General features: G+C 61.9%; 1 protein-coding gene across 1 annotated transcript in view; it reads right to left on the bottom strand.

Annotated features, from left to right (window-relative positions):
* Positions 1-15,099, bottom strand: part of NAV1 (neuron navigator 1) — a 61,755-nt gene that overhangs the window by 12,763 nt on the left and 33,893 nt on the right. The window contains exons 5-11 of the mRNA XM_059488021.1: positions 13,768-14,133; positions 2,874-3,012; positions 2,366-2,663; positions 1,302-1,995; positions 741-1,199; positions 495-536; positions 191-339 (exon numbers count right to left, since the gene is read on the bottom strand). Coding sequence (XP_059344004.1) covers positions 191-339; positions 495-536; positions 741-1,199; positions 1,302-1,995; positions 2,366-2,663; positions 2,874-3,012; positions 13,768-14,133 — 2,147 coding nt within the window. The remainder of the gene's footprint in view (positions 1-190; positions 340-494; positions 537-740; positions 1,200-1,301; positions 1,996-2,365; positions 2,664-2,873; positions 3,013-13,767; positions 14,134-15,099) is intronic.

Raw genomic sequence — 15,099 nt, 5'->3', positions numbered from 1 at the left:
GAGCAGTTATGGCCTGAGGCCCAAAGGTGGATGAGATGCCCTGAAGCAGAGATGATGGACACCCCTGGTCCCAGTCCAGCACCCGAAGCACCAGGTGCTGGTGTTGGTGGTGTCAGGGAGACAAGCAGCGCCCAGGGGAGCAGGGAGCAGGGGCAGCAGGAGGGAAGGGGCTGGCAGCGAGGGCACTGACCAATGCTGGTGAGCGGGCCCTTCCCCACCAGCGCCATGGGGAGGGCGGGGGGCGAGGGCAGCTCCTGCTGCTCGTCCGGCTCAGGCAGGCTGCTGACCGCGTGGGAGTGGCGCCGCTCCTTGGCCTCCTCCTGGGAGTGGAGCTGGTACCTGGGGAGCCGCAGACAGGCATGGTAAGATCGACCAGCACCGTCCAGATCCTGCCCACTGCACTGCAGCCCAGCTTCCCTGGCTCAGGGGCACTGGCCTGGAAAGCCTCCCCTTCCCACCCCAGCACCACACAAAAATCATTTGGGCTCTTTTACCTCAACCCCTTCTTGGGCAGTGTGTTCCTGTCGCGGTTGGCACTGGAAGGGAAGGAAATATCAGTGACATCCCTGCACAGACTAGGGAAGGAACCATGGGGATTGAATTGTAGGAACAGGGAGCTTTTCCCTAGAAATGTAGCAGGAAGAGACTCTGAAGCAGGCAAAGGACATGGCAGAACAGCAGGGAGCAATGTGTGCCCATGAAGGTGCTGCAGCAACCCACCCACCTCCTTCCAGCCATACCTGTCCAGATGTGTGAGCCGGGGGCTCCCACTCCAGCCCAGCTCTCCTGCCTCTTCTTCTTCCTCTTCTTCCTCTGTGCTGGCAGGGGGTGCAGCAGCAGGGGCGGGGGTGGTGGTGCTGCCCCCTGAAAAGGCACTGGGCAGGCTCATGGGCATCTGCAGGGATTCCATGCTGCGGTGAAGGCCGGAGAGCTTGGGGTACATCCTGCCCTCCTTGGGGACACTGAAGCCACCCATGAGCTCCAGGCCCTGGGAGAAGCTCGCTGAGTTGATGTTGAGGATGGGGGCAGGGCTGGGGCTGAAGCAGGGCGCAAGGTGCCCACCAGCCGGGTGCAGGTCCTGGAGCTTGGCAGTGTGTGGGGTGTGCAGCTCGCTGGAGGAGGGCAAGTCCAAGCTGTTGGAGTTGACCTTGTCCAAGTTGGCCAGCGAGGGAGGCTTCACGTAGGTCTTGGCAGCTGCTCTGGAGGGGGGAAATGGGTAAGGAAACAGGTGAGACTCAGGTACTGGTGCCGGGCACAGCCGTGCCAGGCACCTGCTGCCCTCAGAGGTGGAAGGACCATACCTGAGAGGTGTAGGGGGCAGCTCAGCCACCTTGGCTGCTGGCGGGAGGCTGGCCTGGGCTTTTGGGGTGCTCTCAGGTGAGCTGGCACTCTTCAGGGTGCTGCACTCAGAGTCAAGTGCCACTGCCTTGGCCTTGGCCTTCTCCTTCTCACGGTCTGTCTGGTTCACAGGGGCCGGTGTGCCACGGCCAGTGCCAACCTTGGATGGCTCCTTGAGCCGCGACACCGAGATGCCGCCCGGCTTGGTGCTCAGCAGGCTGGGGTCAATGCTGCTGCTGACCGGCCGGGCTGCGCTGCGGCCCCCGGTCACACTCATGGAGCTGGACTTGGCCGGCCGGGGCAGGCTGCGGTACTGGATGTTGGAGCGAGCCCCTGGTGCCAGGAACCCGGGCTCAGGTGCGTTGGAGACATCGAGGCTTGTCTTCCTCCCACTGACTGGCTTAACAGGGATGCCAGAGCTCTTCTGGATCTTGCCAAGAGTGGCTGAGCCCCCAGCCTGCATGACAGTGGCCGTGCCAGTGGCAGGAGCTGGTTTCTTGTAGCCAAAGGAGCTGGAGGATGAGGGACGTGTGAGCCCTGACGGCGGCTTCTTGGCGTCAGCGGTGCGGTCACGGCCGGCATCGGACGAGGAGCGCTGCAGGCCCGTGTTCTTCACCGACAGCTTGCTCTTGTCGGTGGCTTTGGTCTCTGGCTTGCCTGGTGGCAAGAAAGGACAGGTTAGTGTCCCTGGAGGCTTTGAGAACATTTGGAAGTGAACAAGCCCACACAGGATATAGGCACCAGAGATGCAGGGATGTGACAGAGAAGGGACATGCCAGACCCTTGGTGCACTCAATGGTTCCCCAGCCTGGTGTGTGGACATGAGACCATGGGGCAGGCACAGAACCCCAGATTGCCTGCAGCCCACAACACAGCCCTGCCTCCCCTTCCAGCCCACACCCAGCCCCTGGGTCTGAGCACAGCCATAGGCCATCCCATGGCCCACATGCCTGGGGAAAGCACACAAAGACAGCAACCAACCTTCTCTCCATCAAAGGAGCTGGACCCTGCCCAAACTGTTTTTTACCTGCCACTTTGAGGGTGCTCTGGGCCATGTGGGTGATGGGGGAGGTCACAGCCACTGGAGGAGTCTTGCCCTTCTTGAGGGAGCCCGGGGTGCCCAGGCTGACAGGCTTCTTCAGATCACCACCCTTGGGCCCCTCCTCTCCACCCTCTGAGGGCTCCCGCCGCCACTTGGAGGAGCCATGCTCCATCTTGAGGCTGCTGCTGTCGTAGTCCAGCTTCTTGGGTGCCTTCTCGTCGCCCTCCCCGTACCAGCTCAGGCCGCTCTCTGCCAGCGAGCGCTTCTCCGAGTCCGTGCGCAGCTGGGGGCAGAGCAAAATCAGGGGCACTCCTGGCACCCACCCCAAACCCATCCCCAGAGAACGTCAGCCAGCTGGGAGAAGGATGCAGCAGACACCCTGTGCCATCCTTGTTTCCTCTCACTGGCACCCTCCAAGCCCTGTGTCCCTTTGAGGCGTGCCAGGAAGGCTGGGACAGGTGCTGGAAAGGGTCCGGGTGCCCCTGGCACCTACCGCTATGGCTGAGTTCCTGCGCGAAGCCGTGGGGGTGGAGGGCAGGGAGTTGAGCGAGGAGCTGGCATTGAACTCCTCTGAGCTGAGGTTGTCTGAGGCATCGCTGAGGCCGCTGCTGATGGAGCTGCTCTCATCCCAGCTGTGAGGGAGAGACAGCATCAGACCCCTGCCCAGCCCAATGGGTCCCACCACCCACAGGATCTCCCTGTTCCAGGGGCTGCCGGGGCAAAATCCAGCTCCTAGTGCCCGTGACAAGGACATGGCATGCAGGCCCCATGGCTGGCTCCAGCCCAGCCTGGCATTGGCTTGTGTTCCTGTGGCACACAAGCCTCAGTGACCCTGCTTCTCCCCATTAAGGCTCTGTGGAGCTTTGGGGGGATGGAGGGACATCCACAGCTGTCAACAAGCCCCCAGCAACCTGCTCTGACCCTGGAGGCAGGTTGGGATTGCCAGAAAGGACAGGACTGCTGGAATAAACAAACCAACCACCCCGTAGCATCCATCATTCCCGGGTGATCCCCACCCACTGCACCCTACTGCCCCTCTCCAGCCCCCAGCAGCCAGAGGCAGCAAGTCTGGGATCTGCTGCTGTGCCAAGGTGGCTGCTCCATGCTGGGGCTCAGCCAAGTGTGCAGAAGCCCATCTGCAAGGCCATCAGTCAGCATCACACTGGGGCAGCAGCTGCCTGGGTGCCCCAAGGGCACAGCGGGTTCCACGGCACTGGGCTGTGCCCATGTTGATCTGGCACAGGCAGGCACAGAGCACCTTCCAGCAGGATGAGCACAGCACCTTTCAGGTCAGCAGCTGAGTAGGTCAGTGAAGCCTCGCTGCCCCCCAGGGCCTGTGAGGGGCTGGGGGAGGCAACACTGAAACAGGCTGCACAGAGAAGCTGTGACTGCCCCAACAATGAAATGTTCAAGGTCAGGTTGGATGGGGCTTGGAGCAACCTGACCTACTGAAAGGTGCCCTTGGCCATGGCAGGGAGTGGCACAAGATGAATTTTAAGGTCCCTTCCAACACACACCATGCCATGATTCTGTGACAAGCTGTAGCACAGGAGTGCAGAGCAGAGCTGGGAGCTGTAGCCAGCCCCAGTCCCTGCAAGAGAGATGCCTGTTTATCTGCACTGGGGCCACAGAGGTGCAAGTGAAGCCCAGCAAACAGCAGAGCCCCAAGAGCAGTGGCAGAGCAAAAGCAACAGCCACCAGCATCCCCATCAGATGCTCAAGGCTCAAGAAGGAGCAACAGAGGCAGCTCCAGCACCGTAAGACCTGCACTGTGTGTCCTGCTCTTTCCATAGGGGAGGAGTTCATCAGAGACTGGCCAAAGCCAGGATGGACACAGCCCCCTGTGCCCCCACAGCAGCTTCTGGGACAGAGGCAGCAGGTGCTGCTGCCCATCAAGGGATTTCAATAGGATGTGCTGTTGAGCTCCTCAGCTCCAAGCCATCATGTCTCACCACCAGCCCTATGCCTAGGGTGAGTTCCCACTGGGATGGAAATCCTGACCCCAGGGTCTCCCAGCCTGGCATCACCTGGCAGTGGGCAGTGCCAGGAGTGAGGCCAGGCTTCATAGGACTGTGTCCTATGGCAACACAGCTGAGGCCACATGTGGTGCTGGGCGTCTCAGTCTGGCTTTTGGGGCCAGACAGGGAAACCCCAAACACTCGCCCAGCCATGCATGCAACACCCCCACTGCCCTGGGCATCCAGAGAGCCACTGAGAAAGGGACAGAGGGTCAGAGGTTTGGCCAAGGCAAGAAAAGACAACCCTGTGCCAAGAAAAGACAACAAGCAAGGTCACATCCCAAAATCACTAAAACCATGGCATGAGGCTCGGGAGCCAGCTGCACACTGTGAGGGTGTCCCTGACTCTCTTATGGGCACACAGCTGGTGCACAGAGGGATCCCCCTAGCTGGTATGTGTATGTCGTAGGCAGCACAGCAAGGAAAGCCTCAACCGCAGCCCCACTGGCCCTGCAGCAAGTACAAACTCCCGGAGCATGGCTGAGCCCTGGCACCTCGACTGCCCCTCAGAACCCTCAAACGAGGGGCAGCCATATCTGACTGTCACTCCGGGGCAAAACTGACCCCCTGCTTTGTGCTCCATCCCCTCCATCTTATCCAGAGCCATTCCCAGCTCCTGCAGACGATCCCGCACCGAACCTACCCGCCAGCAGCCCCGCGGCAGCTCCCAGGAGCGGGGATGCTCAAGGGCAGCGCGTCCGTCCTGCCGCGCTCCGCGGCGCCGGCGGGCGGACGGGACCCGCTGAGGGCGGGATGGTCCCGCTGAGGGCGGGATGGTCCCGCTGAGGGCGGGATGGTCCCGCACGGCCTCGGGCATGAGCAGCCGGCCCCAGCCCGGCGCGGGGAGGCGGCTGCACCGGCAGGGAGCGGAGGATGGAGCGGGAGCGCGGCGCGGTGCGCGGGGATGCTCCGCCCCGCCCCGGCCGCACCCCGATTCGGAGCCCCGCGCTCGGCAGTCCCGGGGTCAGACCCGGCGTGCGGAGGCACCAGAGCCCCGGGAGCCCCGCGGAGGACAGGCCCGGCCGTAGTGCAGGTGCGGGGCGCGGGCCGGGGCGGAGGATGGGGGTGCCGGGGCGGAGGATGGGAAGGCAGCGGGAGCCGCCCCGATGCCCCGGTGCCGCGGTGCGGGCGCGGCCGCGCTGCCCCGAGCCCCCTTTCACACCCCCAGCGCGGCCGAGACAAAGCACCGCCCGCGGAGCGGCCCCGGGGCGCGGGGCTTTGTCTGCCGGGGCCGAGCTCGGGCCGCGCCCCCGCCCGCCGCGGTGCCCGCTCCGTGCCCGCTCCGTACCTGCTGGCGAGGCGCGGGGCGCGGCGCGGCCTCCCCGCCCGCAGCATCGTGCTGCCCGCGGCGCGGCGCGGCCCCGCCGGCCGAGAGAGAGGGGCGGGGGGCGGCGGGACCGCCCCGCTGCCCGCGCCTTAAAGCGACAGCGGCACAGGACCCCCTCCGCCGTCCATCGTGCCCCCCCCGCCCCCGCCGGGACGGCACCGGGCTCCCGGCTCCATGCCTCGCTCGCCTCAGCTCCACGACCGTGTCTCCGAATTCTGCCCCGCAGCCCACCCCCCCGAACCTGTCCCTGGTGTTCCCCAGCGTCCCCACAAATGCCCGCAGAGCCCCCAAACCACGATTCATATCCCCAAACACAGCACCAGTGATCCCCAGTCCAGCCCACAAAGTGATAACAGAGGGCATTCCTCAGCACTGGGCCTGGACTCAGTGCCCCCCAAACCACCCTGTTCTCTGTCCCAAAGGAACCTCCTCGATGTGGGTCACACTGTGGGGTGCTGGGACAGCTGATCCCAGAAACCTCAGCACTCATCCCCAGAAAGGACATCCATGCCTTCCCCGCTTTGCCTTTCATTGACCAAAACCCCAACTTTTGTCCCTTTTTTCTCTCTCTCTTCCATCACATCAAGAGCCATGCTGCAGGGTAGGGTCCTCACCGGGATGGTAGCACCAGGGACAATTTCACCAGCCCAGCCACGTAGGGCAGAGAGAGTTAACTGCAGCCTTGGCAAAACACCAGTCCCTGCAGGCTGGGAAATAAGTAATTCCTTCCTTGAAGCAACGGCAACGCCTCTTGGCTCCTTCCCCACTGTCCCATCACTCACCACACAGGGCTTGTCCCAGCCTGACATGGCAGGACAGGGGTGCCTGACCATCCCTGTCCCCAGTGACCAGCTCGTGCCCACACCCAGCAAGCCCTGGCAGGAGCTCATGGCGGGGCTGGTGGTGCAGCCAGCCCGAGGTGCGGGTACGGCGCCACGGCCGCGTGTGCCAGCGGGTGCAGCGGCACAGCCCGGCCAGCACCGCATCCCCCGGGTCCCTCCGGCCTGGCACCGTGCCCGATGCTGTCCCTTCCCTCCTCCTGCCTGCCTGCCTCAGCCCCGCCACAGCCGGCTCAGGCAGTGCTCAGAGCAGCTTCTACTGGGCACAAATCCGGGCATCCCAGGTGGCAGGGGAGCCAGCCTGGCACAGCCCAGCTCTGCAGCCCCTCAGAAAGGCAGCTACTACCGTGCCAGAGCCACGGGCCTGCTGTGAGATAATGGCAGAGAATTGCTGCTGGTCACAGCAGACCCTTAGGCACCAGCACAGGCACTGAGCCCCATACAGAGGAGTACCCCCAGCACATTTCTCAGCAGAGGATCTGGATGGTTTTGAACTCTCCTTGCTTCACGTGTCTCACACCAGCACAGACACCTGCCCATGTAGCACCCAGACCCACTGGCACCAGCCAGGGCTCCGGACACTCATGTCCCTGCCAGGCTGGTCCAGCCAGATCCCCACTGCCATCCTGAAGCCCACCCTGCATGGAAGCAAGTCCTGGTCTGCCCGGGCCCCTTCCTCCTGTGGCAGGGGAGGAAATGCAGGGTGTGCACTGAGGGGGTCCCACACATCACCAGACCACTGGCATTGAGGGGGCTCTGTGGCACTGGTGCTCCCAGGCCCAGCTCATGCTGTGACTTGAGATAGGAGCAGTGAGGAAGGCACAGGCACAGCCGGGCTTTTCACACCCTCCCCCTCTCCTCCACTTAATGGGGCAGAAAAAACAATTAGCTTCATAAATCCCGTTGAGGGGGTTGGGAGCTCCCCATGGATGTGGGCAGGGTGGGGCTCTGCATCTCCCTCACATCCACATCAGAAATCAGAGTGTAACAACACTCCCTGACTACCCTGATCTCCACAGCCCTGTAAACCCCTCTGTACCCTCCAGGATGCCCCCCACCTCCCCAGGTACCCCCTCAGAGAATTCCAGCCCTACAGAGAGTCAGGCTACCTTGACCCCAGCTGTCTCCTGCTTGCATTTTGGGTACTGTGATCTGGCACCTTTCTCTGAAGCTGCACTCAGAGGAACATGGGTCTGCAGAGTTTCGGCAGATGGGGAAACTGAGGTAGGGAAGGGGGATCTGACTTGCCTGAGCTTCCGCAGCAGAAGAGAATCAACATTACATTCTGCATTTGATTCAGGACTCCATTCTCGAGGCACTGCCTCTGGTCTCTGGCCCCCCAGAACCCTGAGGGGTGCAAAGGACTCTGCCACAGGAGCCTTGAGCGTGGTCCCTGCAAGGGGGACCAGGCTGTGCCTCCATCCCAGCTCTGCACCACCAACCTCAGTAACAGTGGGGTCTGATTTACCCGCAGCAGTGAGGCCAAGGCCACGGGGGGGTCAGCCAGCACTCACTGCCTGCTGCAGTGACATCAGCCATGGACCCCAACCACACTCCAGGCTGAGAGCTCACCTCTGGTCACCCCTCTGCTCCCCCCCAGGTGGTGGAAACCCTGGAGGAACTGTGTCCTGGTGTGGGGATCTCCGCTGGCAGTTTTGGTGACATGTGGAGCCTCACCCGGGCCACGGCGGCACCCGGGGCTGCAGAGGCCACGTGCAATGCTCAGAGAGTCCCAGGGCAGTGCCGGGGTGGGGAGCAGCGTGACTCAGCTCGGTTGTGAAATTCCTATTTTTCCTGTTGTCTGGACGAGCTGGTGACCTCGGACACCTCAGTCCAGAGTGGCCAGCTCCTCCACAGGCAGCGGGGTGGCACATGGTAAAGCCAGGTCTCGAGGTCCCCAGGTGGCATGCAGAGAGGCAGGTGGGTTTGGGTCAGATTCTCCCCAGCAGCTTTCCCCAGGGCACATGGGTGTGTGAGGTCCAACCCTGCACTTGGCTCTGCCCTGTGTCGGTATCCAGCCTCATCAGCAAGTTGCAGGGGCCAGCAGCTTCCTGCACCTTGGGCATCACTGACCCCCAGGTGCCCTGTATCCCCAAGCCTCACAACCCCAGGATTCCCTTCCCAAAACATGCCTCATGCAGACACTGTCACATCCCCAGGAACCAGGGATCAGCACTGGGTGCCTCAGCCCAAATCCCAAAGGATGGAATTGCTAGAAAGCAGCGCACAGGAAGGTGCTGATGCCCAGGGGGGCCTGGGGCCCCTTTCTGGGAGCGTCCCCTGTACCCAGCTGGCGGGAGGAACTCGCCAAGCCCAGCACACAGCACAGCCCAGCAAATATTTATACAACATTGCTCCCTGGCCAGCCAGGGTCCCACACACACGCCAGGCCACGTGCAGGGCCACAGCCATGCCCCAGGGATGTCCCTGATGAGGAATGACTTCATGGGCTCACTGGGACAGGACATGGGGTCATGCTGGACTAGCCAAAGCGGAGCAAGGGGCGTTTGAGGGAAGGGAGCAGGCTCCAGCGCCAGTCCTGCTCGGAGCAGGGGGAGGCTGCTCCCCTGCTGTTCCTGGGGAGCTGAGCCAAACATCTGCTCCCGCCTACGGGCTGTGCTGAGCCCGAGGAGATGCGAGGAAGCCGGAGCCAGGCCAGGCAGAGCACAGCGGGTGTCAGCTCCAGAGCATCCCTCCCAGGAGGATGCTGCTGGCAGCCCCCAGACCTGCTGGAGGGGACCACAGGTTCTGCAGTGCTTGGCTGTCAGCAGCACCCCCACAGTGACCTGGGACGGTGCCTGGGGTGTGCTGTGGGCCAGCAGCGTGCCCTGCACTCCCAATTCCAAAAGCTGCTGCCTCAGCTCCATTTCATGGCCACAAGAAGAGTCAGGGCAGTACCCAGCTCATGAGGGTGCAGATGCTGCCACTGCTGCGGTGGGATGCAATGCTGCCTCCCTTTCTGCCTCCGACAAACGAGATGCAAAAGGACATCCTGAAATCACAGCAGTCCCAGGGTCACACAAACATTCCCCCAGTGCTCTGTAAGCCCAAAGGAACATGCAGAGCCCTGGGGACTGGCTCCAGAGCTACACCTCCACAGCACAGCACTGCAGCACACACAGACCATCATCACTGCTCCTGCAGCCATCACAGCAGAAGATGCTGACTCAGCAGCCAGCCCCTCTAGCTCCTTCTGTACCCCATGAGCTCCTGACTGCAGCAAAGCCTTGCAGCATCCCACTCACTCCCACCGTGACACAACTGGCCCTAGGAAACACCCAGGGATGGTGCTGAGCCACTACTCAGGACACACCACATCAGGTAAGGCTCTGGGCACACACGGCACAGGGGCAGGCACACCAACACGTGGCCACACTGTGGTGGCACTGCTCAGACATGCAGGACATGGCCAGAACAAAACTAGGCCAAACCTGGCTTGCACATCCTGCTCCTCACCACTGCCTGGTTCACATGCAGGTCTGCACACAAAGGCACCCACGTTATGCAGAGATGTCCCTGGGGAAGCTCCCAGTGGAGTGACCTTGGTGGGGTGACCTCCAGAGTTCAGCAAACAACCCCAGCCTGGATGAGTGGGAAAGCATCACAGGTACGCTGTGCACTGCACCCTTCCTGGAACTGGCCACAGGGTAGGGAACAGCAAGTGGCCACTGAATACTGGCAGATGGGAACCAGAGTTGACCAAGGAAGGGAGTAAATATGTTTTAGTGTTGGAGAAACACCCCAAGACTGGGTGCACATGCCCTGCCTAGGGCCCCAAGGACAGGCAGGTCAGGGCAGGAGAGCAGCACCATCCCTTCCATCCCTTCAGTCATCCCAGACATCCTGGTGGGTGCTCCCTGTGCCAGGTCCCTGCCCTGATGCAGTGCACAAGGAGGATATAGTGACATTGGGAACAAAAGGTATGTGCTGCCAAACAGGAGGCAAAAACAAGAGCTTTCCAGACCCTGAAACCAGCAGCAGGTAGAGAGGAGTGGCAAATGTTATGCCGATGGATGCAGGCACAGCTGGGTGAGGAGCCAGGATGCCGGGGCATTTGGCTAACACAGAAATGCTGCTGGGTCTCGGGTGTCCCCAGCCAATCCCTGCTCAGACCTAACCATCCCACTCCCTCTCTGAGCTGGGCCTCAAGTCCCTCACAGCCTCCTTGGCTGGGTTCACCCCAACCTCCACCCAGCTGAATCCACCTCCATACCTTGCGGGCAGTCCCCTTGCCCCAGCCGTGTCTCACCTACCTCAGCCCTCGCTCCTTCCAGCCTGCTCCCCCGCCGAGCCACGGGCATGCCTGGGCACGTCCCACAGCCCCACACGTCTGTGTGTCCCACAGGGACGGGGATAGGGACGGGGACAGGGACAGGGACGTGTCACCGCGTCCTCCGAGCCGTCTCTGACCTACTGCCCTACAAGCGGGGCCGTGCGCCGGCGCGGAGCGGGGGACGCTGCCCCGCGGCCCGGGCTGGGGCTGCCGGCCCCATCTGCAGCAGCCGCTCCTGCCCGGTGCATTAGCTGCACCGCGAGATGGGGCCTGCGGCGGTGCCGCTTTCTAGGTCAGAGCCAGCGAGGAGGCTGGGTGAGGGGCTGCAATGGGTGAGGGGGCAGTGCTGTGTGAGGGGCTGTGTGGGTGAGGGGGGCTGTGCTGGGTGAGGGGCTGGGTGAGGGGCTTTGCATGAGGGGCTGTGATGAGTGAGGGGCTGTGCTGCGGGGCTGTGCTGCGTGAGGGGCTGTGCTGGGTGAGGGGATGTGCAGGGTGAGGGGGGCTGTGCTGGGTGAGGGGCAGTGCTGGGTGAGGGGCTTTGCATGAGGGGCTGTGTGGGTGAGGGGGGCTGTGCTGGGTGAGGGGCTGTGCTGGGTGAGGGGGGCTGTGCTGGGTGACGGGAGGCTGCATGAGGGGCTGCACTGGATGAGGGACTGCACGGGGTGAGGGGTTGTGCTGAATAAGAGGCTGTGCTGGATGACAGGAGGCTGGATGAGGGGCTGCACTGGATGAGGGGCTGCACTGGGTGAGGGGCTGTGCTGAGTGAGGGGCTGTGCTGGATACAAGGCTGTGCTGGATGATGGAGGCTGGATGAGGGGCTGCACTGGGTGAAGGGATGTGCTGGCTGAGTGGGGTCTGCATGAGGGGCTGTGCTGGACGGGTGGTCCTGGCCAGCTCCTTGTCCTATCTGGCTCTCTGGATGGAATGCTCCTCCTCTGCTTCCCGGGCTCTGAACCCAGACTGTGCAGGCTCCTGGACAGGGCACCTCAGTGTACCCCAGCACCCAGCCAAAGGCATGCTCTGGGACAGAGACCCTGCCATGCTGCCCGCTCTGGGAGATGCCCCCAGGTCCTGCTGTGGGGCCGTGGGGGATGAAGCTGTGAAGCTGTGTAGGTCACTCATTACATGTTCCCGCAACGACCCCGGTGAAATGGCTGATCCCCAGGAGATGCCCCTGAGGATAAGGGAGTCCTGTGCTGCCCTGGCTCACTTCTGCACCATTCCTTGGGGAGGGTACCCAGTGCAGAGCACCCAGTCTGTCTCTGGCATGGCAGAGAACTCCAGGCACATCCAAGAGTCTCCATGCTGGGGACTCTGCACAGGAACAGGACTGTGGCACCTGCCCATGGCCCAGCTCACCACAGCACTGACAGCCTCACCCACACCAGGGATTGTGCACTGCCAGGGCCTCACAGAGGCTCAGCCATGCAGGGATCCATCCCCAAAGCTTGCACCTTCCTGAAGGAGAAGTAAATCCTGCTCATAGCAGTGCAGGGCTGAGCTGTCCTGGGTCTCTGACCCTGCCCACACTCCCTCTGCTCTGTGACTGATGAATACAAAGTGTTGCTCCACTGCCTCTGAAGCCAAGGGCACCCCAAGGTTATCTGCCTGCATGAGCAGCACCAAGGTGAGACAAGGAGGGAGATGGGGAGCAGTGCACCCTTCATCCCCACAGCCAGCCCTGATGCAGCCTCAGCCATCCAGGGCAGCCCAAATCCACCCCGCTGCCAGTCACATCTCACAGTCCAGTGGCCAGTGGCAGAACGTGGTGACATGGGACCTCTGGCTGCCAAGCAATAGGTTAAGATCTACAGGAGGGTCCGTGTGGAACCAGCACAAGGCTCCCTCATTCACAAGCACAGAGCAGCCCCCAAGGTCAGTGCCCATGGGGAGGATGGGTCTGACACCCACGGTGCCACACACTCTCAGCCCACAGCTGGAGCAAGGCAGGGGCAGAAGCCAGCAGATAGCCAAAGGTGTGTTCCCTGCAACTGCAACAAGCACCTACAGGCCATATCTACAGAGCACTGGCCCCAGGATGGGTGTGAAACCACAGACTGTGCTCTATCCTGCACCAAACTGATGTGACTACAGCCACCCTAGGAAGGCCAAAGCAGCACTGTCAGGAGGCCAAATACCTCATCGGGCTCTGGGACGGCTCAAACGCCCAAGTTATTTATTTTCTGCTGTGCTGAAACAGGAAACCTCCAACATGTTCAAACCCTGGACCCTTGCCAAAGTCAGGGGCACCTCAACAGTGCAGCAGGAGCTGGACACATCTGGCAAGAAAACGTGAGCCCTGGGAGTGCTGGGTTGTGCCCATCTGGCAGGAGATGCCCCTGGCCCCATGGGTGGAGGGACAGGGGCTGATGGGAGTCCCAGAAGGAGGGACTCTGCTCAGCAGCACACCCTGCTCCATGTGGAGTCATCCATCAGCAATGACACCTCAGTGCCCAGTTCTCACTGGGGTGCTGAGATCTGACCCAGCCTGTCCCACCATGGACCACCAGGAGTCTCACAGGGTGTCCCCACAGTGCCTGGGTCACAGGAAGCCGCTCAGACTGACTGGTGTAAACTGAAGAGCACTTCTGAAAGCAGCAGGACTGTGGCTCAGGGCCTCTGCAGTTACAGACCATGCACTTTTCTCAGCTCCCTGCTCCAGGAACACCCAGATCAAGCTGGACACTTCCCACATGCTGGGAGAGCAGCTCATTCTCTCAGAATGCCCAAAGAAAACCCATCTGGCCCAGCACCACCAGCACTGCTAGCAGGGAAGCATCTCCTGGGATGTGGGGACATGATCCAATGCTAACCAGACTGGCTGTAACCCATGTTCCACTCCATCCGCCCCCACTGTGCCAGGTGAACAGGAGCAGGTGAAACTCCTGCAGAGCCCCAGTTTGGGCAGGACTCCCCTCACAGGCACGTACCCCGTGGTGATGTCATCGTCCTCCGTCAGCGTCTTGCCCATCAGGTCACTGTCACTCATGTACCCCGATTTCAGCTCCACGTCGTCGCTGTCCAGCGCCTCGACCAGCTCCAGGCGGGAGATGTGGCTGAGCTTGCTGGGGCTGCGCATGGGCATGGTGTGCGAGTAGTGCGCGCGCTCGCCGTGCGCGTACCAGCTGGGGGTGCCCTCGGAGCGGCACGTGCCCCCCACCGAGGGCGCGTCCCCGGCCTGCAGCCGCGGGCTGGACTGCCCGTAGCGCCACGACAGAGGGGACGAGCGGTTGGACAGGCTGGAGACGCTCCGTGCGTTGGCTTCGTCGCTGTCATAGCACGTCATCTCCAGGGAGCTGCAAGGACAGGCAGGCAGGGAGTCAGGGCAGGGCACAGGGGGCAGGGGAGATCTGTGCCCTGCCTCACCCCCCAGAACTGGGTCTGCCAGTGCTCACATACCAAAACTGCCCATTTTGAGGCAGCCAGGCAAGGCCAGAGGCTCCCAGGATTGTGGTTGCAGGGACACTGTCTGTCCTGGACCATCTCCATCCCAGACAGCAAGGGACAGTCCCCTCCTTCCCTGCCCAGTGCCACCCCAGTGTCCCACAGTCCAGGACACCATGCACACCACGGTGTTCAGTGATGCCCATGTCTCCCCAAGGACGGTGGAATAGGACATGGGATATGATGGGGGCTCTGTGCTCAAGTCAATCTACAAAAGCAACACTCTACCACAGCCCTGTCCACCCACCTCAGAGCAGGGACTGGTGACAAACACACCTGGGAAAGGGATCAGCACCATTCTGGAGACTGGCTCCAGCCCCAAAATCTGGCTGTGCTGAGCTCATCAAATAGGGAACCTTTAGTGGAAAGCCTGAACATGCTCCCCTGTGTCTGAGCTGCTTCTGCTCAGCCACTTTCCCCCCAGCACTTCAACATCTGCACCACAAGATCACACCAGACCCAGGACAGGACAAGCTGGGGTGGTGGCACCAATCCCAGAGAATGTGACAGTGGGCCATGCCAGGGAGTGGAGGCTGTGAGTGAAAGGATGCTGAGGGACAGACCTGGGACCAGTCCCTGCAGCAGCACCTCACACTGAACCCCTGCAGACTGAACCCCCAGCATCTGGGCAGGAAAGATGACCCCAAGAGAGGGCTGCTCACAAGCACAGTGCTCTGCAGCCAGCCCAGAGCCCACAAGCACTTCAGAAATGGGGAGTTCCATCACTCCCTGTGCCTCTCAGGGTGTATTTTGGGCAAACAGTGATTCTAAAACTAAATTTAGCCACGAGAAACTATTATTTCTTGGAGCAGCTCCTT

The sequence above is a fragment of the Ammospiza nelsoni genome, chromosome 23 (genome assembly GCF_027579445.1).
Source record: "Ammospiza nelsoni isolate bAmmNel1 chromosome 23, bAmmNel1.pri, whole genome shotgun sequence".
In the NCBI taxonomy this organism is placed as follows: Eukaryota; Metazoa; Chordata; class Aves; order Passeriformes; family Passerellidae; genus Ammospiza; species Ammospiza nelsoni.
Note: the sequence above shows the minus strand (reverse complement) of the source record. Positions and strands in the feature narration are given on the sequence as shown.